The sequence below is a fragment of the Dipodomys spectabilis genome, unplaced genomic scaffold, assembly GCF_019054845.1.
Source record: "Dipodomys spectabilis isolate Male_0828 unplaced genomic scaffold, ASM1905484v1 ptg000001l, whole genome shotgun sequence".
NCBI lineage: Eukaryota > Metazoa > Chordata > Mammalia > Rodentia > Heteromyidae > Dipodomys > Dipodomys spectabilis.
The window spans coordinates 1,187,737-1,213,013 of NW_024870678.1; the positions used below are offsets into that span (position 1 = coordinate 1,187,737).

The following is a 25,277-nucleotide window of genomic DNA, read 5'->3' on the forward strand; positions in this document are numbered from 1 at the left end:
ATCTTAGCACAGTGACTGACAGAGAAGTGACGCTCCCTAACGGTTAAGAAATAAACAAATGAACAGGACATGTGCATGTCAGCTCAGGCATCCTCTCTAAGCTGATGAGTAGTGAGCTCAGGAAATCCCTCCCTGAAAGACAGTCTGGATAGTCACACACTGAACTGCCTCCCTAGGATAAATCAGGGGCTGAGACAGCCAAATTCCTCCTACAAGGTTTGAAAAAGGCCCAGAGAGATCAGAAAATCAATTTTCAAATTGTCTCAGGAGAAATAAGCCAACAAAATAGTACTGCAGACAAGAAAACTCAGGTTTTTCTGGCTCTGATAGAAATAAAGCAGCTGTAAAGGCAAAAGTATAAAACTACTGTATATTTTCCTGGTTTCCCCTGCAATATGACAAATACCAACCCATCTATTATGAGACAAAGATCTCTCCCGATAAGGATGAGCAAAATTCTTAACACTAGGAATGCTCAACTCTACTGCTGTGCCCCCTTACAACTGATGTTCTTTATGTCAGTTATTGAAAGAGCAAGTTCAGGTGTTCTTCCACCCTCCGATTTTTTTCTGAGACAGGGTCTTGCTATGTAGTCCAAGTTGGTCTCAAATGCACAGTACTCCTGCCTCAGCCTCTCAGCTGGGCTAATGTTTCCATATATCTGAATAACTAGCCAACCACAGTTCATCAAAAGGAACTATCCAAGAGGTAGTACAAGATTGGCTAGTACTATACTACTGCTATTTCTGCATCTACCCACAACTATGATGTGAGCACAGACTGGAGGGGAGAGGAGAACCAAGAGTAGAGTATTTACTCTTGGAGACAGCTCTGAAGGTTAACTTGTAAGAGGTCTCATTGGCTCACAAACTTAGAATCTTATAGAAAGCTTAAACTTGTATTTTATTTTATTTTCTTAGAGGGGGGTCCGGTCGTGAGGCCTGCACTCTGAGCCTGGGTGCTGTCCCTCAGCTCTTCAGCTCAAGGCTAGTGCTCTACCACTTGAGCCACAGAGCCACTTCTGGTTTTTTTCTTTTTACTTATGTGGCTGAGGAATCGAACCCAGGGCCTCATGCATGCAAGGCAAGTGCTCTACCACTGAGCCACCTTCCCAGCCCTTAAACTTGTATTTTAAAGCACAGAAAAGATTAGGCTTCTCAAGGAGGAGGCAACAAAAGACAGCTAAGATCCCTTTCTCCACTGCCCGGATACAAAGCTTAGTTTGTTCATCTCTACTATTCATATACATTTCATATAAATATTGTCATTCCAAGGGAGGGAGGAAAGAGAGGGGAAAGAAAAAAAAGGAGAGGGAGGAGGAGGAAGGTAGAAGAAAAGAAGCAGCCAAAAATGATGATCATGCCTATCATCTGACAAGGTAAGATGGTAAGAATTGGCTGAATTGTCCCAATGACTCAACCTTTTATCTTGCCTTTTCTTTTTCCTGAGTCTAATTAAAAAAACAACTTTTTCTATTTTATATTCTATTTCTTTTTTATATTCTTTTTCTATTATATATTCTATACTTCAATACTAATTCAGGGATCTACAATTACTAACCATTCATAACCAAAATTATAAGGCTCCGTTCCCACTGTGGTGAATACAAACTAGGGCATTAAGTCAAGAGCAGATTCCCAAGTTCTGCTATCAGTCTTGTAGCTGAAATGGGTATGTGCTAGTCTCCAAGGTCCACCACTCACTCAGTACATTCAGTTTTTAGCTTTTCAAAGCTCTGGCAACAGTGGACTGTGAACAGAATCAAGCTAACTAGTCAAGTCCAGGAAAATCCTAGAATGCCATTAATAACTACAGTTATTCACAGGACATATGCCTTGTCAGGACAGTGATATAAACCCAGCAGGAGAATGGTAGTAGGCTTAGCCTTTGCAGCCTCACTACAGTAATAGTTGATTTTCCTTCTACAATTCAATAACATGCTGATAAGATTGCAGAAGGCAATAAGCGCCAGTCTAGGACTACTTGTTATATCGCCATTCTGTCATAAAAACAGCAACTGTATGCTGTCCTAATACAGTTTCTACCTTTAAATTCAAGGTACTATCTGTGTTAAGATTAGTGAAATAGAGGCCACCAAGTATAAGCAGGAAGAGAGTCCAAGGGGATAGATGGAAAATAATAATGACTAATATTTTAGCAAGTTTTTTTTGGTAGGTGGTGGGACTTGGCCTCTGGGCCTGGGTGCTGTCCCTCAGCTTTTGCACTCAAAGTTAATGCTCTACCACTAGAGCCACTTCTGGCTTTTTCTGTTTATGTGGCACTGAGGAATCAATCCCAGGGCCTCATGCATGGGAGGCAAGCACTCTACCACTGGGCCACCTTCTCAGGCCTAACAAGAGCTTTTAATGTACCTCACATTGTGCCAAGTTCTTCAGATGGATTATTTCATTTGATGCTTACAAAAATGCAGTAAGATACATAGATTATTAGCCTCATTTTATAGGTAAAGCCATTGGGTGCAGACATGTTAAGTAATTTGTATTGGGCCACACAGCTACTGAGTAGCGGTCAGAATCTGAATCCAGGCCCTGACTCTAGTGTCCATGCTAGCAGGTACAGTGTTCCAAGAGAAGAGAAAGTAAACTGGAAAAGTAATTTTGAGCACAGCAGTTACTTGCTTGCTCTCTATCTCACCAACGAAGACTGTCCTTCCCACCTTTAATGCCTTGGTACCCATGGTGACTCCTGTCTGCAACATGCCATCTGCTATGCCCAGTCGGTCCATGTTCAGGAGGAAAGGAGTCACCAAAGTCACATAGGTGGCTCCTGACCATTTCTTGAGAAAATTTAGAGCCCATTTTTCGGTGGATCCACCAACATTATCAAGGATAAAATCAAACCTGGAGAGAGAAAGTCAAAATCAGAACACCTTTGTTAGCTTCACTAGGCTTGGATATTCCTTTATTCCCTTTACCACTGTCTACAGATTGTACTGCAGTGACAATTTATAAATTGTGACGCACTATGCCACGTAGCACAGGGGGTGGCTGCTTATTGGCTCCCACTGCATCAATAACTTCTTTCCAAGCTAAACTGAAAGTGACTTTTTCCCTTCCCTTTTTTTCTTTGTGCTGGTCCTGGGTGCTGTCCTTGGGCTTTATTTATCAAGGCTAATGCTCTACCCGTTGAGCAACAGCTCCACTTCCAAAAGTGACTTTTTCTTCTGGTAAAAATCATATTTTCTAAAACTTTGGGAACAACTTAAGCTCGGTGGTAAAGAGGTAAAGCTCAGATGCACAGAAGAGGCTCTCAGAGCATCCAAAATAATCCGTAGAGGAACTAAAAGTTATCCACTTAATACATCCAAAGTATTCCTTGGTGCAAATGAATACTTGAAAGGATATGTTTTTGCTCATCAGATTGATTTGCTTGTATTCCCTCCTCAGCCAGAAATGTTTGTAGACACATCCTTGTTACCTTCTGGAGTGTTCTGTTTTAATTTCATGTACCGAATCAAGATAATATAAGAAGAGAAATCAATACCCTTCTCTCTGTCTTCAATTCTGTTCTAACATGCCAAAAGATTCATCCTAATGGAATCCAGAGGAACTGACAGATATTCAAATCCTTAAAGCTAACCTAAAACAGCTATAATCACTGTATTCTACTTAAAACAACAACCTAAAGATCTTAAATACTTTTGAAAACAAATACCTATTGAGAGAGAATAAATTAAGCTAATCCATTGACTGGGTAAGGCCTTTTCCTTTCCAAATCCATCTGGATAAAGTCAAACATCAAAGCTTCTAAAACAGGCTTTTGCTATCTTCATTAACCTTGAGCCTTTAAGAGATTTTTTTAAATTAAACTAAAGAAAGATAAAAATGAAAGGTTATGCAACACAGGAGAATGACCTTATATGATGATTATTCTCACTAAAAAGTTTCTACTTGTGGGTGTTGGTGGCTCACACCTATAATCCTAGCTACTCAGAAGGCTGAGATCTGAGGATTATGGTTCAAAAATAGCTCAGGCAGGAAAATCTACAAGACACTTATCTCCAGTTAACCACTGGAAAGAAAAGAAAACTGGAAGTGGAACTGTGGATCAAAGTGGTAGAATGCTAGCCTTGAGCAAAATTGCTCAGGGATAGCACCTAGGCCTGAGTTGAAGCCCCTTGGCTGACCACAAAAAAAAAGTTTCCACTTCATTTTCAATTTTTGAATAAACAAATATTAGAATACGTAAAGGAAGTCTGGGGATCATGTTGTTGTAGACCAATATCACACTAATGATTAATGTAGCATGAACACACAAAACCTTCATAAACCATCTGACATTTCTTTTCTCAACTACAGAGGACTGAAGGATCTCAAAACCACTTCTTGCTATAAAACTCTCAGGATTTAAATAGCTAACGAGTTGCTACTTGGAAGGCACAACTATACTGCAGGTAGATTCAGAGCTCAAATTCCTGATTAAAGTTCCAAAAGTCAATTTTAACTGAAGTTGTCAAAAAATAAGGAAGGAGGAAAGAGGAGGGGAGGGGAACAGAAGAGAAATAGAAGTAATGGTCTCCATTTGTAGACCAGGGCAAGTGACAAGACCACCTGCCAGAGATACCTGGTATGGAAATATAGCACAGGGCTACAGGTTAGATTGAGTGTCCTTCAGACTTCCATCTGTCAGGCTGCCCTTCCTCTGGAAGCATATTCCACACCTACATGAAGCTGAAGGTATATTCAGGGGTTGGCTTCAGGGTAATGCTGCTCTTCCTAGCAGCAAAAGACATGCGATTAAACTCAACTTCTGCTATCCACAAGCCAAATCCTAGAGACTCGTCATGTCCTCACTTCCCAAAGGCCAGGCTTAGAAGGTCTGGACATTCATTCACACAGGAGAGTAGCTGTGAGCCCTCAATCATATGGACATGCCATTATCTCTGGATCACCTCCATAATGAATCAAATATTATTGAATACTTACTATTTACCACTTCCCTACAATACCAGATAGGAAGATACAGTAGGAAACATGCAAAACAAAACAAAACAAAAACCCTATTTAAAGAGCTTGTCTAATGCAGACTGCCAAATGCTGCTTCCTCAAAGAAGCCTCCACTTTAGGCTGGCACTCTACCCCTTGAACCACAGCCCCACTTCCAGCTTTATACTGGTTGATTGGAGATAGAGTCTTATAGACCGGTTTTGAACCATGATCACCAGACTTCATCCTGAATAGCTAGGATTACAGACATGAGCCACCAGCATGTAGCTAGAAGCAGCATTTTATTTATTTATTTATTCATTTATTTATTGTTGGTCTTGGCACTTGAATTCTGGGCCTGGGCCTGGGCACTGTCCCTCAGCTCTTCAGCTCAAGGCTAGTGCTCTACCACTTCTGCCACAGCACCACTTCCAGTTTTCTGTTGTTTTATTGGAGATAAGAGTCTCATGGACTTTTCTGCCCAGGCTGGCTTTGAACTGCAATCCTCAAATCTCAGTAGCTAGGATTACAGGCATGAGCCACCAGCACCCAGGTGGAAGAAGCATTTCTAAATCACTCCAACCATGAGAACCTCTTTTCCAATCATTTCTTTTCCTCCTTTCATGCATCAACTTTCCTCAGAATACTGAAAACTAAAACTTCCCAACTAGCATGCAAGCTCCATCACAGCAGGAATATGTCATGTTCGCTGTTGTTTCCAAGATTTAGGCTGGGATTGGCAAGAGTCGATGCTAAATAGTGAAAGGAATGATGACTCAGCTGGCTGTTCTGACACATGCCCTGCTCCTGTTGGAGTCGGTGGGTGGTCTAGGCATTGCCAGAGAGGAGGTGCTCCTGGCACCCTTTTTAAAAATGTACTCTAATTGTAATTATTAAGGTGTTATACAGAGAAGTTATCATTTCATAAGTCAGGTGAGAGTACAATTCCTTTTGGACAATGTCACTCTTTTCCTTTGCTTCCTCCCCCCCCCCCCCCCCCCGTTTTCCCCCATCCCTGTCTGCAAGTTGCATAGTTCAAATTTGTTTGTTTACCCTTCCTCCTTCCATTTCTCCCCAATCCCCACAATTTACCCTCCCCTAAAAAGACAGAAAAACAAAACCTTCCAAAAGCAAAAACAAACACCCAAAACAGAATATGTTTTCATTTCCTGGAATTCATTTTGATAAATAGTATTTTAGATGTTCAGAGAAGTTATACCTTTGGGTTTGTCCCCTAGCAGTATCATCCTTTAGTCTGTTTGTATGTGAATGCCTAGACTATTTTCTATAATTATACAGTCCAGTTGTATTTTAGATCTAAGCTTCCACGTATGTGAGAATATATACACTGTTTGTCTCTCTGAGCTTGGCTTATTTCACATAACGTGATTTGTTCTAGGTCCACTCATTTCCCAGCAAATGACATATTCTTTGTAATGGCTGTGAAAAATTCTATTGCATATAGGTGGCACATTCTTTGGATCCACTCATCTACTGTAGGGTATCTGGGCTGTTTCTATAACTTGACTATTGTGAATAGTGCAGCAATGAACATGGATGTGCAAGTATCTTTACTGTATCCTGAACTGTAATGTTCTGGGTAGATAGACGCTCAAGAGTGTTATAGGTGGATCATAGGTATCCACCTTCTTTTAATTGATTGAAATACTATTCTCAACATGGGCAAGAATAAGTGGTTTTTGAAAACTAAGAAAAAAATTAATTAGGGCTGGGAAGGTGGCTCAGTGGTAGAGCACTTGCCTTGCATGCCTGAGGCCCTGGGTTCGATTCCTCAGCACCACATAAGAAAAAAGCCAGAAGTGGCGCTGTGGCTCAAGTGGTAGAGCGCTAGCCTTGAGCTGAAGAGCTGAGGGACAGCGCCCAGGCCCAGAGTTCAGGCCCCACGACTGGACCCAAAAAAAGAAAAAGAAAAAAAAGAAAAAAATTAATTAAAACAAAAATTTTTTAAAAGGGAAGATCTTTGTAATCATAGCAGCAAACCAGTCTTCCAAATACTTCTCAAACCCACTTTTGGCTTTGGTTCTGTCATGCTAATAAAAATCAGATTAGTAAACAAATCATGGGGGCTGGGAAGGTGGCTCAGTGGCAGAGGCTTGCCTTGCATGCATAGGCCCTGGGTTCGATCCCTCAGCACCACATAAGCAAAAAGAAAAAAGCCGGAAGTGGCACTGTGGCTCAAGTGGTAGAGCGCTAGCCTTGAGCTGAAAAGCTGAGGGACAGTGCCCAGGCCCAGAGTTCAGGCCCCATGACCGAACTCAAAAATAAATAAATAAATAAAGTAAACAAATCATGGTCTGAAGATTGAGGGGGTTGAGAAAATTCCTGAGTCTGTCCCTATCTAGTACCTCAAGCCAAATCAGAGCCTAGTGAGCATTCAGACCACTAAGAACAACCAGGGTGGTGCTCACTTTCTAGCATTTACCCTTACATTGCTTTCTTAGGTTCTTATAGCTCCTAAACACTGAAACAGTGTTTGGTGCTAATCACATGGTTTCATGAACTACTCTACTCCTCCTGTGTGACACACACCAGAGAAGGCAGCACACTTCCGATTTACCTTGAGACCTTTACAAACAGCAATAAATGTGAACAAACATCTTAAAAATGAGCAAAAGAAGTTTAGCCTGTAATCCTAGCTACTTGGGGCTTATATGCAAAGATCACAATTCAAAGTCAGCCTAGGCAAGAAACTCTAGTTTTTCCAATTAACTACCAAACAGCCAGCAGAAGTAGAGTTATGGCTCAAGTGGTACAGCAAAAATACTAAAAGACAGCACCTAGATCCTGAGTTCAAGGCCCAGAACCAGAAGCAAAAAGAAATTAGCAAAAGATCAGATAAAAGTAGCTTCTTTGGTACATACCAAAGTATGTTATAGTACTATCTTAACCTTTAATGATAAGGTACATTTTTCAGATTCTCTTTTTTATTTTTATTATAAAGGTGATGGACAGAGGAGTTACAGTAACATAAATCAGGTAAAGAGTATATTTCTTTTTGGACAACGTCACTTCTTCCCTTTTCAAAGATCTCCTCCCAAAGCAATTGAAAGGCCACCAAACTACCTGAGACCTGCATTACAACGATCCTTGAGTGTACTTCAAATGGGAGCATCGCTGGCTCTTGTATTTTCTTCTTTGGTAGTAGTACTGGGGCTTGAACTCACTAGACAAGCACTTACTAGACTAGCACTCTGCCTCTTGAGCCAGGGCACCAGCCCTTGTTGCTGCTTTAGTTCTTTTTTGGGTAGGGTCTCACATTTATTATTTCTGGGTCTACCTGGACTACAATCATTTCATTTCCATTTCCATAGGAGCTGAAATCACAGGTACAAGCTTTTTCCTTGGTTGAGATGAGGTTTTCGATAATTTTTTTACCCAGATTGGCCTTGAACTACCATCTTCCCCATCTCAGCCTCTACAGAGCTAATAGTAAAGGCACAAGACAATGTGCCCAACAGGAGCATTATTCCAATACATACGGTCTTAAGGATTTCAACTGCTCTTCCACACTTCCAGACTTGTAATCAACGACATCATCTGCCCCAAGTTTTTTTACAAGCTCACTGGCGTCTTGAGAGCAAACTGCTGTCACATGAGCACCCCAAGCCTTCATTATCTGGCAAAAAAAGGAAAGGAATAAAACAGATTATTTTTTAAGGTAGTGCCATAGATTAATTTTGAAACCTTAAGTACTTTAATATAAAACTTTAAGTACTTTGTCTTACTGAGAACTATAGGAAGACTTTGTTCAGGGGCTGGGAAGATGGCTCAGTGGTAGAGCACTTGCTTTGCATGCATGAGGCCCTGGGTTCGATTGCTCAACACCACATAAGCAAAAAGAAAAAAGCTGGAAGTGGCGCTGTGGCTCAAATGGTAGAGCGCTAGCCTTGAGCTGAAGAGCTGAGGGACAGCGCCCAGGCCCAGAGTTCAGGCCCCACGACCGGACCCAAAAGAAAAATTAAAAAAAAAAAAAAAAAAAAAGGAAGACTTTGTTCAGAAACTAGTAAAAGTGACTTAACTTTTGTTTAGAAAGAAAAAGTGTTTGTTTGTTTCCACCAGAGAACCAGTTGCCTCTATGGCATAAAGTTTTGTTTTGTATTGTTTTTGATGATACTGGAGTTTGAATTCAGTGTTTGTTAGGCAAGGACTCTACCACTTAAGCCATGCCTCCAGCCCACAGCAGGAAGTTTTAATCATTCCATTTCAAGAAGGGATCAGTACCTAGTATCAGGAAAGACAGGAGTTGATAGTATCAAATTTATCATCTTCAATGACAAGGGCAAATGACAGAAAAAAAAAAGAAAAAAAAAAAGCACATATCCACAGAATATGACCATTTTAAGTGGCCAAAAAATGCACATCTTCATTTCTATCTCTGAAAAGTGTTAATTTAGTCTTCCAGACAGTATTAAAAGTATTCAGCTTACCAGGCACTGGTGATTCACACCTGTAATCCTAGTTACTCAGGAAGCTGAGATCTGAGAATCACAGTGAAGCCAACTAGGGCAGGTAAGTCCATGAGGCTCTATCTCCAATAAACTACTCAGGAAAAGGCTGGAGGAGGTGGCTGGATGAATGACTCAAGTAGTAGAGTTGTAGCCTTGAGCAAAAGGAGCTCAGGGACAGAGCTGAGGCCCTGAGTACAAGCCCTAGGACCAACCAAAATTTAAAAAAAAAAAAAAGTTCTATTCATTGAACTTAAATACTACACTCTAAACTTCTAAGACTCTATTTAGTTTTGTAATTCCACATTTAACATTCACCATGAGTTTTTAGCTATTTCAGTTGGAGAAGCTCAATTCAGTAGCAGATTCTCAGAGAGGGATCAGAAGAGCATTCCTTACATCTATATTAGGTAACATTATTAATAACCCGTGTTATTAACACAGCAGGTTGATAACAGTTCTTATGTATTCTTTACTCTTAAAGGCCAGTTTTGTCTCACCTAATAGTCTTGGTGTGTGTTTGGTATCACTTGTTTTTGTTAGTTTTTGTTAGTTATGGGGTTGGAACTCAGGGCCTGGCACTGTCCCTGAGCTCTTTCTTTCAAGGCTACCAATTTACCACTTTGAGCACCACTTCTGGTTTTCTGGTGGTTAATTGGGGACAACAGTCTTACCGACTTTCCTGCCCAGGCTGGCTTCAAACTGTGGTCCTCAGATCTTATAGGCGTGAACCATCAGTGACTGGTGTCACTTCATTTTTAACCCCTGGCATTAAAGTGTTGCTGTCACAAAGTTTGATAAAAATCTAACTTTACTTTTTTTTTTTTTATATGCATGTACTCTTCTAGATATCCAAATGATTTTTTTTCTTTTTCTCTTTTCTTTTTCTTTTTGTCAGTCATGGGGCTTGAACTCTGAGCCTGGGCACTGTCCTCAGCAGTTCAGCTCAAGGCTAGCGCTTTACCACTTGAGCCACAGCACCACTTCTGATTTTCTGGTGGTTTATTGGAGATAAGAGTCTCACAGACTTTCCTGCCCAGGCTGGCTTTGAACCGTGATCCTCAGATCTCAGCTTCCTGAGTAGCTAGAATTACAGGCGTGAGCCACCAGCGCCCAGCTTCTTTTTCTTTAAAGGCCAAAGTTTTTACTTAACTTTTCCTTGATATTTTTACTAGTAATTTTCCTTAGTATTGGTCATTTTGAAATTAAGTTCTCAGAGAAGAGATGGTACTAATCAATATATATTTCAAAACATTTAATTTCAGGAAAGTAGAGAAGTTTCTTTGTAGTATTCCCTTGTATATTAGTTACTTCTGCTAATCTCTGATCTAAATAGCTAACAGAAACTACTATAAGGGAATTATTTCCAACATAGTGAGGAGGGCATGGAGAAAGAGAGCTGTTCACATCATAGCAGCCAGAAAATAGAGGAAGGGGATACAGGAAGGGGCAGGGCATGAAACAGCCTTCAAAGACACCCTCTCCCCCCACCTCCCCACCTCCCCACCCCCGTGTCCACCACCTCCTTAGGGACTAATTCTCTTCTGAGATGGGAGCCCTCATGATCTGATTCAGGAAGCACCCTTCTGAACACACCCAGAGGTATGCTTTAGCAATCCCTTAGGAATTTCTTAATCCAGTCAAGTCTGACAAACAAGATTAACTATTATACCTTGTTTTGGTTTTCCTTTACCAGAATTTTTATCATCCATACCTCAATCTAATTTCAGAATATTATCACCCCTGAAACAAATTTCTTGGCCATTAAGCAGTAATTCCTCAGATAACTATTAATCTGTTTTCTGTATTTGTAGATTTATCTATTCTGGAATATGAGATAAATAAAATAATATGTGACCTTTTATTTCTAGATTTTTTTTTACTTAGCATATTTTTTTGTGCTTAAAAAAATAGTTTTATTTATTTTCACAGTACCAAACCAAGGACTTCACATCTACTAAGGAGGCATTGTGCCACTTTAGCTACACCTCCTACCCTTTTTCAAATGGGTTACTTTCAAGGTAGTTTCATTTTATGACCTAGCCAGCCTGGGCTGTGATCCTCTCCCAAGCCACACTGATAGGTGTATACCACTTTACCTAGCTGTTGCCTGAGGCAGAGTCTCATGAAGCCCAACTGGTCTAGAACCATGATCTCATCTTTACCACTAAGGAGCTAAGATTACTGTATTGACCCATCACTCCTAGCTACTTAGCATAATTTTTTTAAAGATTTATTTAGCTTGTATCAAATGCCATAATTTCATTCTCCTTTATGACTGAATATTTTTCCATTATATATATATATATATATATACATATATATATCACATTTTGTTTATCCAACTACTATAGCTAGTTCTGTTTTTCACTCTGATGAATAATGCAGGTATGAACATTAGTATGCAATCTTTCTGAATGTTCACCATTTTGAGGAAACAATAAACTATCTTCATGGCAGCTACACTATTTTATATTCCCCCAGCAATGTATGAGAGACCTCGAATATCCCCCAAAGGTTCATGTGTTAAACGGTTAGTTCTCAGTTTGGCATTATTGGGAGGTGGTAGAAACTTCAATAGTTGAGGCCCAGTAGAAAGTTCCAGGTTATTGGGGCTTACCCTTAAAGAGGATCACAGAATCCTAGTTACCCCTTTCTCTCTCCCCTTCCCTCCTCATGTCCTGGCAATGAGATGAAAAGTTCTGTCAGATGCTGCTGCCATAATATGCTGCCTCACCATAGTACATCCTTACCATGATTGCTCAGGCAATCATAGACTGAAACCTCTGAACCACGATCTATAATAAACCCTCGCTCTTTATAAGCTGAGTAAGAATAATGAACTCATGGGCCATTTGTATATATTCTTTTACAAAAATTGTATTTTTGGACTTTGCACTATTACTTGGCTTTTTCACCCAAGACTGGTAATCTACAACTTGAGCCACACCTCAACTTTCTGCCTATGATCTTCCCTTCAAAGAATTCTCCTCAATATTCTCAACTTACATACTAAACTACTAGAAAGAGTGATGCGTCTTTCTATATTAGAATATGTTCATTTCAGAAGAGCAAGCTGAAATTACAATTCATTTGCTAGACCTGCTTTTAGTTTTTAAGGAAATATACTTTATAACATGTTCATTTACAAATTCAAATTTTAAAAAATCTTCCTGCTTACAATATTAAAAATTTGTTTTACCTGTATTGCGAAAGTACCAACTCCACCCGAAGCACCCAAGATTAAAACACTGCAATACAAAAGAAACCAATGGATAAATGTTTGAAAATTACAACTGACTCAGTGACAGTTTCCAAGCAAACAGACTTACTCAGCTTCCCAAGATTATATCACACAAAGACTTCTGCTTTAGGTTCAGAAGGAGCTGTAACTACATAACATCAGACATTTTACGAACTCTTTATGAAAAATACTAAATATCAACAAAACTACTAAGCATAAGCTGGGATTTGGGGGTAGCTGGTAGGGTACTTTGTAACACCTGCTTTACAATTTCTCTAGGTAGAGTTACCACAGCCCCTTCTGTGAGGGGGAAATTCAGGGCCTTTTAAATGTACAAGACTTAGTTGTTTTCTAAGAAAGATCCTCTGACTACATTCCTGTCCAAGTGGGATAAACATCCTGTGCTCAGACCTGTTGTGCAAAGCTTATCAAATGGAAATAATCTTATCCTTGCTGTGATTTCCTGTTAAAGCACTTAATTAAATGTGCCCTATCAGCAAATGCACCATGGGCTCCAGGATCTTCACAGGGCTGCTCACTGCAGCTTGCTGCTCTTAGAGACCCAATGAACTGACTGCTTATCCTAAAGGTGGGCAGAGGGAGGAAGGAAGGTAAAGTGGAGAGGGAGTTAAAGGAGAGGGATAGAGGGGTAAGTCTGATCAGGATACATTATATGCACAGATAATAAAATAAATGTCATAATAAAATCCCCCTTATGTAACCAATATAAGCTAATAAAAATGTTAATCTAATCATGTCAACTCTATTTTTCTTCTATTTTCTGAACATAACTCTCCTCCTTAGAGACTCTGATCTCTTTACCCTTCCCTATAACTTCTACACATAGAGATCTAAAATGCCTTCAGTATCTGGTAAGATCTCTCTTTCCTTGAAGGACCAAGTCTCAGTTTTCCTCCATATATTCTGACATAATCCAGAATCTGATAACTACATAACACATTTGGCATTTGCTTGGCTATGAATTCACACATACATTCTGCATTCCAAGTGATTCTGCAAGTATTTAGAGACCTCCCATTAATGCCTATTCTAACCACACTGTCCTGGACGTAGCAGACGCCTGAACATTTCTTGATTTTAAAAACAACTGCATGACATCCTATCATTAGGTCTACAGTTTTTACCACCTTAAGTGAGGGGATTCTCTAGCTACTACAAACAATACACTGAAGTTTTTTCTAGTAAAAACAAAAATATCTTGAAATTAATTTATCAATTTCTTCTGAAAGGGCCAGATTAAAAAGATATCGAAGCTGGGCGCAGGTAGCTCACGCCTGTAATCCTAGCTACTCAGGAGACTGAGATCTGAGGATCATGGTTCAAAGCCAGCCTGGGCAGGAAAGTCCATGAAACTCTTACCTCCAAAAAAACACCAGAAAACTGGAAGTGGTGTTGTAGCTCAAGTGGTAGAGCGCTAGTCTTGAGATGAAGAGCTGAGGGACAGCGCTCAGGCCCAGAGTTCAAGCCCCAGGACCAACCAAAAAAAAAAAAAAAAAAAGATATTGAAAGTATTGATCACTTATGGGGGGCTGGGAAGGTGGCTCAATGGTAGAGTGCTTGCCTTGCATGCATGAGCCCTGGGTTCGATTCCTCAGCATCACATAAGCAGAAAAAGCCGGAATTGGTGCTGTGGCTCAAGTGGTAGAGTGCTAGCCTTGAGCTGAAGAGTTCAGGCCCCACAACCAATGACCAAAAAAAAGAAAATATTGGTCACTTATGGGTCCAACTGTCAAATATACTTCTGACCTCATTATTGTCTGTTCATCTCTTCTCCACTACTCAAAGCAGCCTCATTTCCTCAAGCAAAAAAGCAGCATTACATTTCAAGCAAGGCTTGGACAGGAGGAAGAGGTTCTGCAACATCAGCTTCAGTTCCTCATGTTGCCACCTGGTGGCGCCCCTAAAGTACAAAAGAGGCAAAGAGGGAGACTCAAGGCTCTGCAGTTAGCTTGTTAAGAAGCCCGGAGGACACACCATTCCCCATCCCGTAAACTTCGTTATGTTTTGTGTAGGGTCAACCAGGGCCCATACTTTTTTTTCCTTTCCAAATAAAGCAGACAAAATAAATATTTAAGCCAGAGCATTAGGCTAAATGGTCCTCTAAAGTCTAAAGACCTGTGGCTAAAGTATGCTTGTACTCTTCAAAGCACTTTGGATGCTAAGGAAAAAGGGAATACGTTTCACCTAGCTTGCTATAATAGTTACACTATACACGCAAATCTCATTGAAGTAGACACCTACTTGGTTCAGTAAAGAAAGGCGTGCTGTATTGTTGATTATATAGGAAATGTTGGTTTTATAGATAGATATAAAATATAGTTGGTTATTATAGGAAAATGTACCATGAAACTACATTGAAAGAAGCCACGAAGAATTGCCATGACTTTTAATGAAATGCCTTTTTTTGGGGGGGAGGGGGGTTCCGGTCGTGGGGCCTGAACTCTGGGCCTGGGTGCTGTCCCTCAGCTCTAATGAAATGCCTTTATGAGTTCCTAGTGCATACAGAGAGCTCCCTCAGGTGAAGGGGGATTGCACTAGTGGCAGGTACAGAAAATATGGGGAAAATTTGAAAATCCTAACCTGCTCTATCATTTCTGTCCCATACCTGACTTCTCCCTAAACGATCTCTTCTTCTCCATGACTAAGACCATTTTTATTTAGCATTGTGTACCTAACATCTCTGATCAGTTTTCAGTATTTCAATTTTATGAAGCAGGTTATCTACTGCCTTACAAATTAAAAAAAAAAAAAAAAGCGAAACAAATTACAAGACAGCAGGAGAACCAGAGGGAGGGAATCATCTTTCAAATTTCTGTATTCTGGCTTTGGCCCCAGAAGTCTTTGAATACTAGGGCTGGGTAACTAGAAACTTGGGAAGTTTCTAGTTTCTAATGGAATCTCTAGGTCTTAGATACACCCGTGAAATGGTGATCACAGAGTTGTACTCTGGGAATAATGAAAAACAATTGGTGCTTTCAAACAACTTACAGTTCGCTTCTCCACCTTTCTACCACAGAAGTACATAGCCTCCACGATTCCCTCTAGACTACATACTTGTGGAGGGGAAAGAGACCAAATCACAAAATTAGTGTCATCTGTTAAATCTCAATGGCTTAGAGACAAAGATGATTTTTTAATATGGCTCAGTCTTCTTTGAGAAATTAAGATGAACCAGACACTGGTGGCTCGTGCTTGTAATCTTAGCTACTCAGGAGGCTGATTTGAGGATTGAGGTTTGAAGCCAGTCAGGGCAAGAAAAGTCCAGAAGACTCTTATCTCCAATTACCTACTAAAAAAAAGCCAGAAGTAGAGGTATGGCTCAAATGGTAGAGCACTAGCCTTGAGCAGGGTTAGCACCCAGGCCCTTAGTTCAAGCCCCAGGACCAGTACATTAAAAAAAAAAAAAAAAAAAGATGAAGCCAGGCACCAGTGCCAGTGGCTCACACCAGTAATCCTTGCTACTTAGGAAGCTAAGATCTGAAGATCAAATTTCAAAGCCAGCCCAGGCAGAAAAATCCTTGAAACTTCATCTTTAATTAACCAGCAAAAACAAAGCTGAACCAGCGGTATGACTCAAGTGGTACAGTACCATGGTAGTGGAAAAAAAACACAAGTAAACAGAGTGTGAAACCTGTGTTTAAACCCCATTACTCCATTACTAGGAGATGGGGGAGGGGGTGTTGGTGCTGAGGTGGGGGAGGGGGGCAAACAGAGACAGAGACAGAGAGAGAAGCTGAAAATATGTCTCACTTTTCAGCTTCATGTACTATTTTTAAATCTGATAGAAAAGAAGGGTGAAAGATTAGTATTTTGGCACAATATGCTAAGTTTACTCCCTATAGTGAATAAGAAACTTAATTTGAATAAGAAGAATAATAGAGCTATAAAACAAATCAATCGAATGCGATCAAGTTGCCTTGATTTGTGTTCTCTTTTTCTAAGCCTCTGTAATTTATGCTGACATTTCCTAATTTACGGGGGAGTTCACGTGTGAATTAGACATTTGGATTTTAAACACATTTTTCCCATGAAAACAAAGCTATTTATACATCTTGGCAAGGTGCCCAGAGTGGCTGTTTATAAAGGTTTAGCTAACCCATAATAGACCAAGAACCTTCATACATGGGATAACAATGGTTCTATTATTTGAGATGTATTCAGAATTTCAACCAGGGCTACTAGACTGTATCTCAAATGGGACAGGCAGTGAGAATTGTCCCAAATCAATAGTTCCTTCAATCTTGCACACACAAAAACAGACAGAGGAGGACTAGAAGTGTGGCCCAATGCTAATATGTTTGCCTCACATATACAAGGCCCTGAGTTTCAAAAAATAAGGTGGAGGGAAGAAATAGTTATAAGGTGAATAATAACAGTGGATGAAAAAAAGAAGTAGCATGGCCAGAGAAGTATATTTCCATGGAGCCAATGAAGCCGAAGTTTAAGGCCCTTCCCTTACACATACAGAGCTCTAGAAGGAACTCCAGCAGTATACTGGTATGGACACATGTTTTTGTCAAATTTGCAACGTTAAGTCATGCCAATCATGAGCAGTTTAAGATTGCAGTCTTTTTCCACTCCTCTATCATACTTCCCCTATTGCTAGGTGATACTAGATTTAGCTAAAAAGTTAAATTTAGAAAAGGGATCTCTTCCTACCCATGAGCTCATTTTCTGTGGTTTCAGTTAGCTACAGTAAGTTGTAGTCCACACATATTAAATGTAAAACCATAGAAAATAATTTACAAATTTTAAATAACGTTTTTTATACGTTGTTGTTGTAGTTATTCTATTTTATTATCAGTTACCATTGTTAATCTTTTACTGTGCCTATTTTTTTTTAACTTAAAGTGCATTATAGGTACGTATGTACAGGAAAAGACAATATACATAGGGTTCCATACTACTAGGCATCCATTTGAGGTCTTGGAATGTATCTCTCCAGAGATAAAGGGAGACTACTATATATATTAGGTTAAGTGGGAAACACAGATGTGGTTCACAGTCATTTTGAAAAATTCAGTTATTACCAGCTGTTCTGGTTTAAGACTTCCTTCTAAGAATATCCCAACTGCACACTAAGTCAACTCATCAAAACATGACATTTTTTTAAAGGTAAGACTGAGTGCCACTGCACCCAGTACTGGATTCCATGAGTAGTGAAGGACAAACAAGGTTAAATTTAACAAGGTTGGAGATGTACAGAGCCAGAAACTTGTCTGCAAGAAACTTCTTCCAATTAAGACATGCAAAAACTTCTAATACATCCCAATAGGGAAGACATTAACAACAAACTACTTAATAAGACATGTTAATTAAAATCCAATTGTATTTTAGTCCTATTCACTATAAATTTGAAATGCCTTGCAATTACATACAAAAGAAAACTTACAGCTCATATACAAAAGAAATTTGGGAAGACACTATTCCAAAGTTGACAGCAATTCTAAATTGTACATGGCATGAACAATGGAGAATTATGCAGTGGAAGAGGACAGAGAAGGATTTAGAAACAACTATCAAGTTTTGGCTTAAAGTAAATAATAATTAACTGACATTAGGAATACAGGGGAAGAATCCAGATAGTAGGAATAGCAGTTAGTAGAAAAGCAAGCAGTTAGGGAATTGAGGCCTATACAGCTTGCAGGTGGCAGGATAAACCGATAAACCAAAACCTGCCTGCAAATGAAAAGGAGGCAAGAGGCTACAAAAGAACAAAGAAGGACTAAAAAGAATAAGGAAGTAAGGACAGGACTTAAATTAAGTCTTTGGTGCCAGGACCTTATAGGAAACTGCAGAAAGACCCACCAATCAGAACACCATCTTCAAGGACTCCTAATTCTTCCTATTCAATCCAAGGCCAATCTCTGTAACCCTCAAGACAAGGCAAGATGGCTGACATGGGCCGAAGTGCTATCATCCTGTGGCATGTCTGACTCTCCTTTCTCTGCCATATAAACTTTTCTAATAAACTTTCTTATCACCTTTACAGTGTCCTCCCCTTGCTTGAATTTTCTTGGCAGACTCAAGATGAAATAAAGATACTGGTTCTAACTGGTGCCATCTTGGCACTGGGGTGGATGGTAGGGAATTGGGTCTAACTGGCACCATCTTGTCTTCTTGGTGGATGAAGGTGAAGCCCCACACTCTGGTGATGGGAGTGTCTGAATTCTAAAGGTAGGGGCAGTTCCTGCCAGTCCTGTGCCATGAACTTCCAAGGCTCCTCTCTTGAGCTCCCTGTGACCCTGCCCTCTGACCATGACCCTATTTAGGCTCTGACCAGCTCAGTCACTATTTTGCATCATGCTATTTTGCGCCATGCTATTTTGCACCATGCATCGTGTCTCCTAACTCATCAGGTCACTATGGTATCCCTCTTCACCTCTCTATTATTATTTGTAGAGGAGGAATGATTCAATTTCTAACACTTTCTAATACTTATGGCAAACAGAGAAGCATAAATTTCCAGGGCTGGAAAGGTGGCTCAGTGGTAGAGTGCTTGCCTTGCATGCATGAGACCCTGAGTTCGATTCCTCAGCACCACATAAGCAGAAAAAGCCAGAAGTGGAGCTCACGTGGTAGAGTGCTAGCCTTGAGCTGAATTGCTGAGTGAGGGACAGTGCCCAGGCCCCAAGACCAAAAAAAAAGTATAAATTTCCTAGCAAGAGATGAACTTCAGGCAGAGGATGAAAATTTCAAATGTATCCAAGATCTTCAGATTGTACAAGATTTTAAAAATTTAGTTTTTGGTTTTTGTTTTTCAAATAGGTTCCTATTCATCTTGAATCCTCTAAATTATCTGTGTGCTCTTACAAATAAATCATGAAGAAAGCATGGACAAGTTGCTATCAAAGGAATAATTTTACTTGATGTTTCTAGTAATACCAAAGTGTAAACAAACTGACAGTCTTACATATCGAGGTTGTTATCTCCTTTGTACACTAATGCTTAAGTAGTTACAGAAATAGAATTGGGTAGCCAGAAGCATAAGGTAACTTCCTCAAACCCTTAGAAAGTTTGGTCTTAATTTCAAAAACACTGTTACATATAAAAAATCATCATGTAAAATCAATATGTTGATGAGTATTTTTGTTACTTTAGTTTTTGTAATTTTTTTTTTCTGTATTAACTGGTTAGAAAAAGCAGACAGTCCTTGATAACAAGGATACTTAACTTCTTTATGCAAACCAGAGCATGCTTTAAATGTCAATAGCCAACAAAACAAAACAAAACAGCAAAACAACAAAAGACAACAGGCTGGCGGTGGCTGAGATTTGAGGATTGAGGCTCAAAGCCAGGCCAGATAGGAAAAGTCCATGAAACTCTAATCTCTAATTAACCATATAAAGCCATCAGTGGAACTGTGGCTCAAGTAGTAGAATGTTAGCCTTGAGTAAAAGTACCCTGTAGTAAGACAGCAGTGCCCAGGCCCTGTAGTTAAAAAAAAGTTTTTTAAAAAGTAATCACTTAGCCGGGCGCTGGTGGCTCACGCCTGTAATCCTAGCTACTCAGGAGGCTGAGATCTGAGGATCACGGTTCAAAGCCAGCCCGGGCAGGAGAGACCGTGAGATTCCTATCTCCAATAAACCACCAGAAAACCGGAAGTGGCGCTGTAGCTCAAGTGGTAGAGCGCTCGCCTTGAGCTGAAGAGCTGAGGGATAGCGCCCAGGCCCAGAGTTCAAGCCCCACGACCGACCAAAAAAAAAAAAAAGTAATCACTTAGAGAAAAAGCAAAAATCACAATGAATAATCACATTGAAAAATAAATTCACTTTTGACATAGAGTATTAAAATCGCATTATGTAATTTGTTTGTTAAAATGATTTTTAGAGGGCTGGGGCAATAGCTTAAGTGGCAGAGTGCCCTGGAGTGTGAGGACCTAGATTACATCTTCAACACACAATTTTTTTTTCTTTTAGTATGTTAAGGTTCTCAGGTAACAGGTAACTTTAGTCACACATATCTTCGGATTCTCACAAATAAGTAGAGAGGTAGGCTACTATTATAACCCAAGGAACTCATGGTTAGTGATTTCAGTAAACTGACATTTCTAGGAACACAAAGTACCTAGAACTATGGTTTAAATGTCTATAGTGTTTGTGTCTCACATTCTAATTCAGATGTTGAAAGCTGACCCTCCCTTTAAGGTACAGGAGGTGTTTAGTGTATGTGGGTATGCCCCATTTAGGGCATGAATGGCACCAGTCCCATTACAAGAGACTCCAGAGAACAGCACCTTTCAGCATGTGAGACAAGTAAGAAGTCATTGTCTGTGAAACAAAGCTAGCCATACACCAAACATACTGGTGTCTGGGTCTTGGACTTTCAACATCCATGACTGTGAGATATAATTCTGTGTCACCATTTAAGTTACCCATTTATAATCTCTACTTAGAGCAGGCCAAGACACCAGGCTCTTTTATTGTTGCTCACAACATATGTATCCTCCAGGCCACTATGCACATGAGGATATAGTCTATGACGTGAATTACTGACAGACTACAATGGATCTCATTCTAGTATGGATAACATGGCTAAATCAGTGAAGAGATTCTCTTCCTCTCCCACCAATATAATATGTAAGAGCATTACGGGTATAGAATTGTCCATTTCTCAAAGTTCCCCTCACAGTCTACAGTGTCCTACAATTGGTAATTGGGAGGAAATTTCAGAGACCATAAATAGCATATGGCTACTTAATGGTTGAGTGGAGAGTAGGATCCAGGATTCCAATTTCCCATTATGGCTTACACAGACAATAGCAGCATACCAAAGAAGCAGCTACGAAGCCAACAATAAACTGAGAGCACACACTGGGAGTCCAGTGGAAAAATAGCTAGTTCTTTGTCTCTAAGTTGTTTTCTAAAGTATTCTAAAGTTTACTCAGAAAGCCCAAGCAAAAAAGAATGGCAGTGCTCTAACCATAGTTGTGCACACAATCATGCTGGTACATGTTTTTAAAGGGGGAAAATCCCAAAGCAATAAAATAGCCATGTCCCTGCAGGGCCTACAATACTAATAAAAGTCTAAAAATATGAACTCAGATTTTTTTTCAAGGTGGTTAATGACAGCAGCCCATTAGAAAAACACATGGTCCATAAACTTAATGTAAACAAAGTGTTTAACCAAAATGGCAACATCAAAAATGATAAGCCACAAAAGCTTCAAAATTAAACAGAAGTGACCTTTAGAATAAATATTTGCCTTGAATTCTAAGGTAAATGGCAGTGCCTTATTAGATGAATAGTCTTCACAATGCTTTCAGAAATAATGCTTGAATCTGCAATAAAGACAGTGTTTTATTGCTCTACGATTATGTATAAAGTGCAATATTTCTATATTTTCATAACACTTTTTTTTGGTCAGTTGTGGGGCCTGAACTCTAGGCCTGGGCACTGTCCCTCAGCTCTTCAGCTCAAGGCTAGCACTCTACCACTTGAGCCACAGTGCCACTTCCAGCTTTTTCTGCTAATGTGATGCTGAGGAATGGAACCCAGGGCCTTCTGCATGCAAGGCAAGCACTCTACCACTGAACCACCTTCCCAGCCCCTCATAACACACTTTATCTGCATAATCTTTAGCAATAAAAAAGGACTATGGCATGCCCAGGTGACTCCTATCTGTAATCCAAGCTACTCAGGAGTCTGAGATCTTACAATCACAGATAAAATGGCAAGAAAAGCCCATGAGACTTTCACCTCTGATTAGAAAACAAAAAGGCAAAAGCAGAGCTATGGCTCAAGTGGTAGATTACTACCCTTAAGCAAAAAAGCTCAGGGACAACACCCAGGCCCTAAGTTCAAGCTCCAGGACCAGTACCCAAAAAACAAACAAACAAAAAGGACTATTATTTTAACTCAATATAATTTTGCTTATAGCTCTCTCCTTCATTATAATCATTAAGTGATTTTTAGTACCTAGTTTTCTCCTTAAACCCCCAAAGTTTCAATTTTCTCTATGCTGAGTTTCTAAAAAACAAAGTGCATTACAATCTGGCCAATAATAGGAGCTAAAATTTATTGAGAGCATCCCATGTACCACACCTGTGCCACCAGTGTTATATATGTTCTCATTTAATCTTCAAACACAAACTCAAAGAAAAATCAACTAAGTCAACCAGCAAGAAAGTGGCAGAATCTAAACTCAAATTCAAGTACAACAGTTCCTCTTAGCACAGGAGTACATTCCAAAACCCCAACAAATGCCTAAACTGAAGATAGTGCCTAGACTCATTGTATATTTTTCTTAAACATGCATACCTCAGATAAAAGTTGAATTTACAAATTAGGCAAGTAAAGCATTAACAATAACAAGATATAACAATATAATATACTGTAATAAAAGTTACACAAATGTGCATGTGCTCTTTCTCTCTCAAAACATATTACCTTAGCGTACTCAGCCTTTGAGACCATGGCTGAACACAGATGTTGAAACCTGTGTGAAAACACAGAAAATAAAGCTGCCAGTTGGGGAGGACTGGACGCCAGAGATACTTCTGGATAGTGTGTTGTTGCTAACTCAGAAGCATATTCAAGTCATGGAGCACCAGAACTGACTGAAAGAATATCAAGGATCAAGCCTAAAGGAACCCAAGAATATACAATAGTGTTCTATAGGTCTTCTATATCTCATTTTCAGAAAAATATATAAACATGAGAGCAATTCGTGGTCAGTTAAAAAAAAAATTCATGCCAACATCATTCTTTAGAAAGTGCAGAGTGACTCTTAACTTTTTTAGGAAACTTCTTCCTCAAGATTCACATATAAACTTTTGCATTGTTACAGACAGGTCAGATACCTAGAGTCCATCTACTCTTTTAGAATCCCTATTTGATTGGGCTAACTCAAGTGCAGGCGAAAGTGCAATTGTTTCAAATATTAGCATAACTCTGGTCAGGTAAATAATTCTAACTTCAGTGCTTCTAAAGATCTTCCATAAAGAACAAAAGAAAAGAAGACAAGTTCAGCTGCCACCATTGATATACGTACCGTTTTCCTATGCAATTCTTGTCATTCAGGCCACCGACCTTGTTTATGGCAGACCAGGCTGTGAGGGCCACGTATGGCAGAGAGGCAGCTTGAGTATGGGTGAGGGATTTGGGCTTGAAAGAAACCTAGATTTGAAGAGGACAAACAAAATGAGGGGCTTGCAAATCTATTAACACAATTAAGCACTTCGTAGGAGTCCAATTATCCTCAGATATAAATATAACAGACTTCCAAAGTTCAGTGTTTGTTGCACAATGTATTTCAAGATTATTTCTAAAGAATATTCTCCAAAGCTGGGTGCCAGTGGCTCACACCTATAATCATAGCTACTCAGAAGGCTGACAGCTGAAGATCACAGTTTAAAGCCAGACTGGGCAGAAAAGTCTGTGAGACTCTTATCTCCAATTAACCACCAGAAAACCAGAAGTGGCACTGTGGTTCCAAGTGTTAGGAGTGATAGCATTGAGTGAAAAAACTCAGAAGCAATGCCCAGACTCTGAGTTCAAGCCCCACAACTGACAAAAAAAATCTCCAAATAGTTCTTCACCTGCCTCACAGAGATGCTGTACTGTTTGTAGACTATATTATTAGTTACTGTACTGTTTATAAAAAGATTATATGTAATAATCCCATTAGACCAGACTATTTTCAGACAAAAATCTAGTTAAACTTTCAACCCTCATAAACACATTCCAATTTGTTTTTGCAATCAATTGTTTCCTTCACTCCCATTTTCTGGAAAGTAAACTTTCTAGGCCTTCTCCAATCTCAGTAACACCCTTTGACCTCTTTCAAGATCCCTTCTGCAACCAGTTTCCTCAATGCTAACCCTTTCTAGTCAAACATAGATGCTCTACCACTTGAGTGTCCCCAGTCAGATATATTTGAGAGCAGTTTTTTCTTTGTTTCTGCTTTTGTTTTTGCAGTACAGAGGGATCCTCTACACTTGAGCCAGGGCACCTTCTACATATGAACTACGCTCCCAAAGATTTTGTTGCGATATGGCTTAATTTTGCCTGAGCTTCTTCTCAACTCTTCATCCTCCTGCCTTTGCTTCCTGAATAGTTTGTTAATTATAGCCCTGCAACACCATGCTAGCCTTAGGCTCCTGTGTTTAAAGTGATTCAAAACAACTTGACACTTCCATGCCTAAATGTGACTAATCCATACTCTCTTGGGCACATTTGGTTTCACTGTTTATATGACGCAGAGTTAAGTAACACAACGGTATTCTAGACCTCATATCATATCCCCTCTTCATTAGGCAAAGATAACTGCTCTGGTAGGCAGTGCTAGTGAGTCATACCAAATCCTTAGTCTTTCAAAAATTCATTTGTTTTGGCTCCCTTAAAACTTACCATAAAACATAAACCTGACCTGAAAACAAGCAATCATTTCAAAGATATGTCAGTTTGTTTTTAGATTTTCTAATGGCATTTCAGCAAAGATGGTGAGTTACCTCATTCCCACTGACTACAACAAATTCTGAGAGGGTGCCTTGTTTCCAAGGAGGAACTGCAGCCCAGACCTGAAACACACAGACATACAACCTTCGTCAGAGGCATGGAAATGTTATGACCAAAAGTAAGGATGAAGGTGCTCCTATTC

At 39.7% G+C, this 25,277-nt stretch overlaps 1 protein-coding gene across 1 annotated transcript in view; it reads right to left on the bottom strand.

The window, feature by feature from the left end:
* Positions 1-25,277, bottom strand: part of Rtn4ip1 (reticulon 4 interacting protein 1) — a 47,157-nt gene that overhangs the window by 12,130 nt on the left and 9,750 nt on the right. Inside the window, exons 3-7 of the mRNA XM_042682461.1 lie at positions 25,129-25,197; positions 23,670-23,794; positions 12,615-12,663; positions 8,447-8,583; positions 2,678-2,861 (exon numbers count right to left, since the gene is read on the bottom strand). Coding sequence (XP_042538395.1) covers positions 2,678-2,861; positions 8,447-8,583; positions 12,615-12,663; positions 23,670-23,794; positions 25,129-25,197 — 564 coding nt within the window. The remainder of the gene's footprint in view (positions 1-2,677; positions 2,862-8,446; positions 8,584-12,614; positions 12,664-23,669; positions 23,795-25,128; positions 25,198-25,277) is intronic.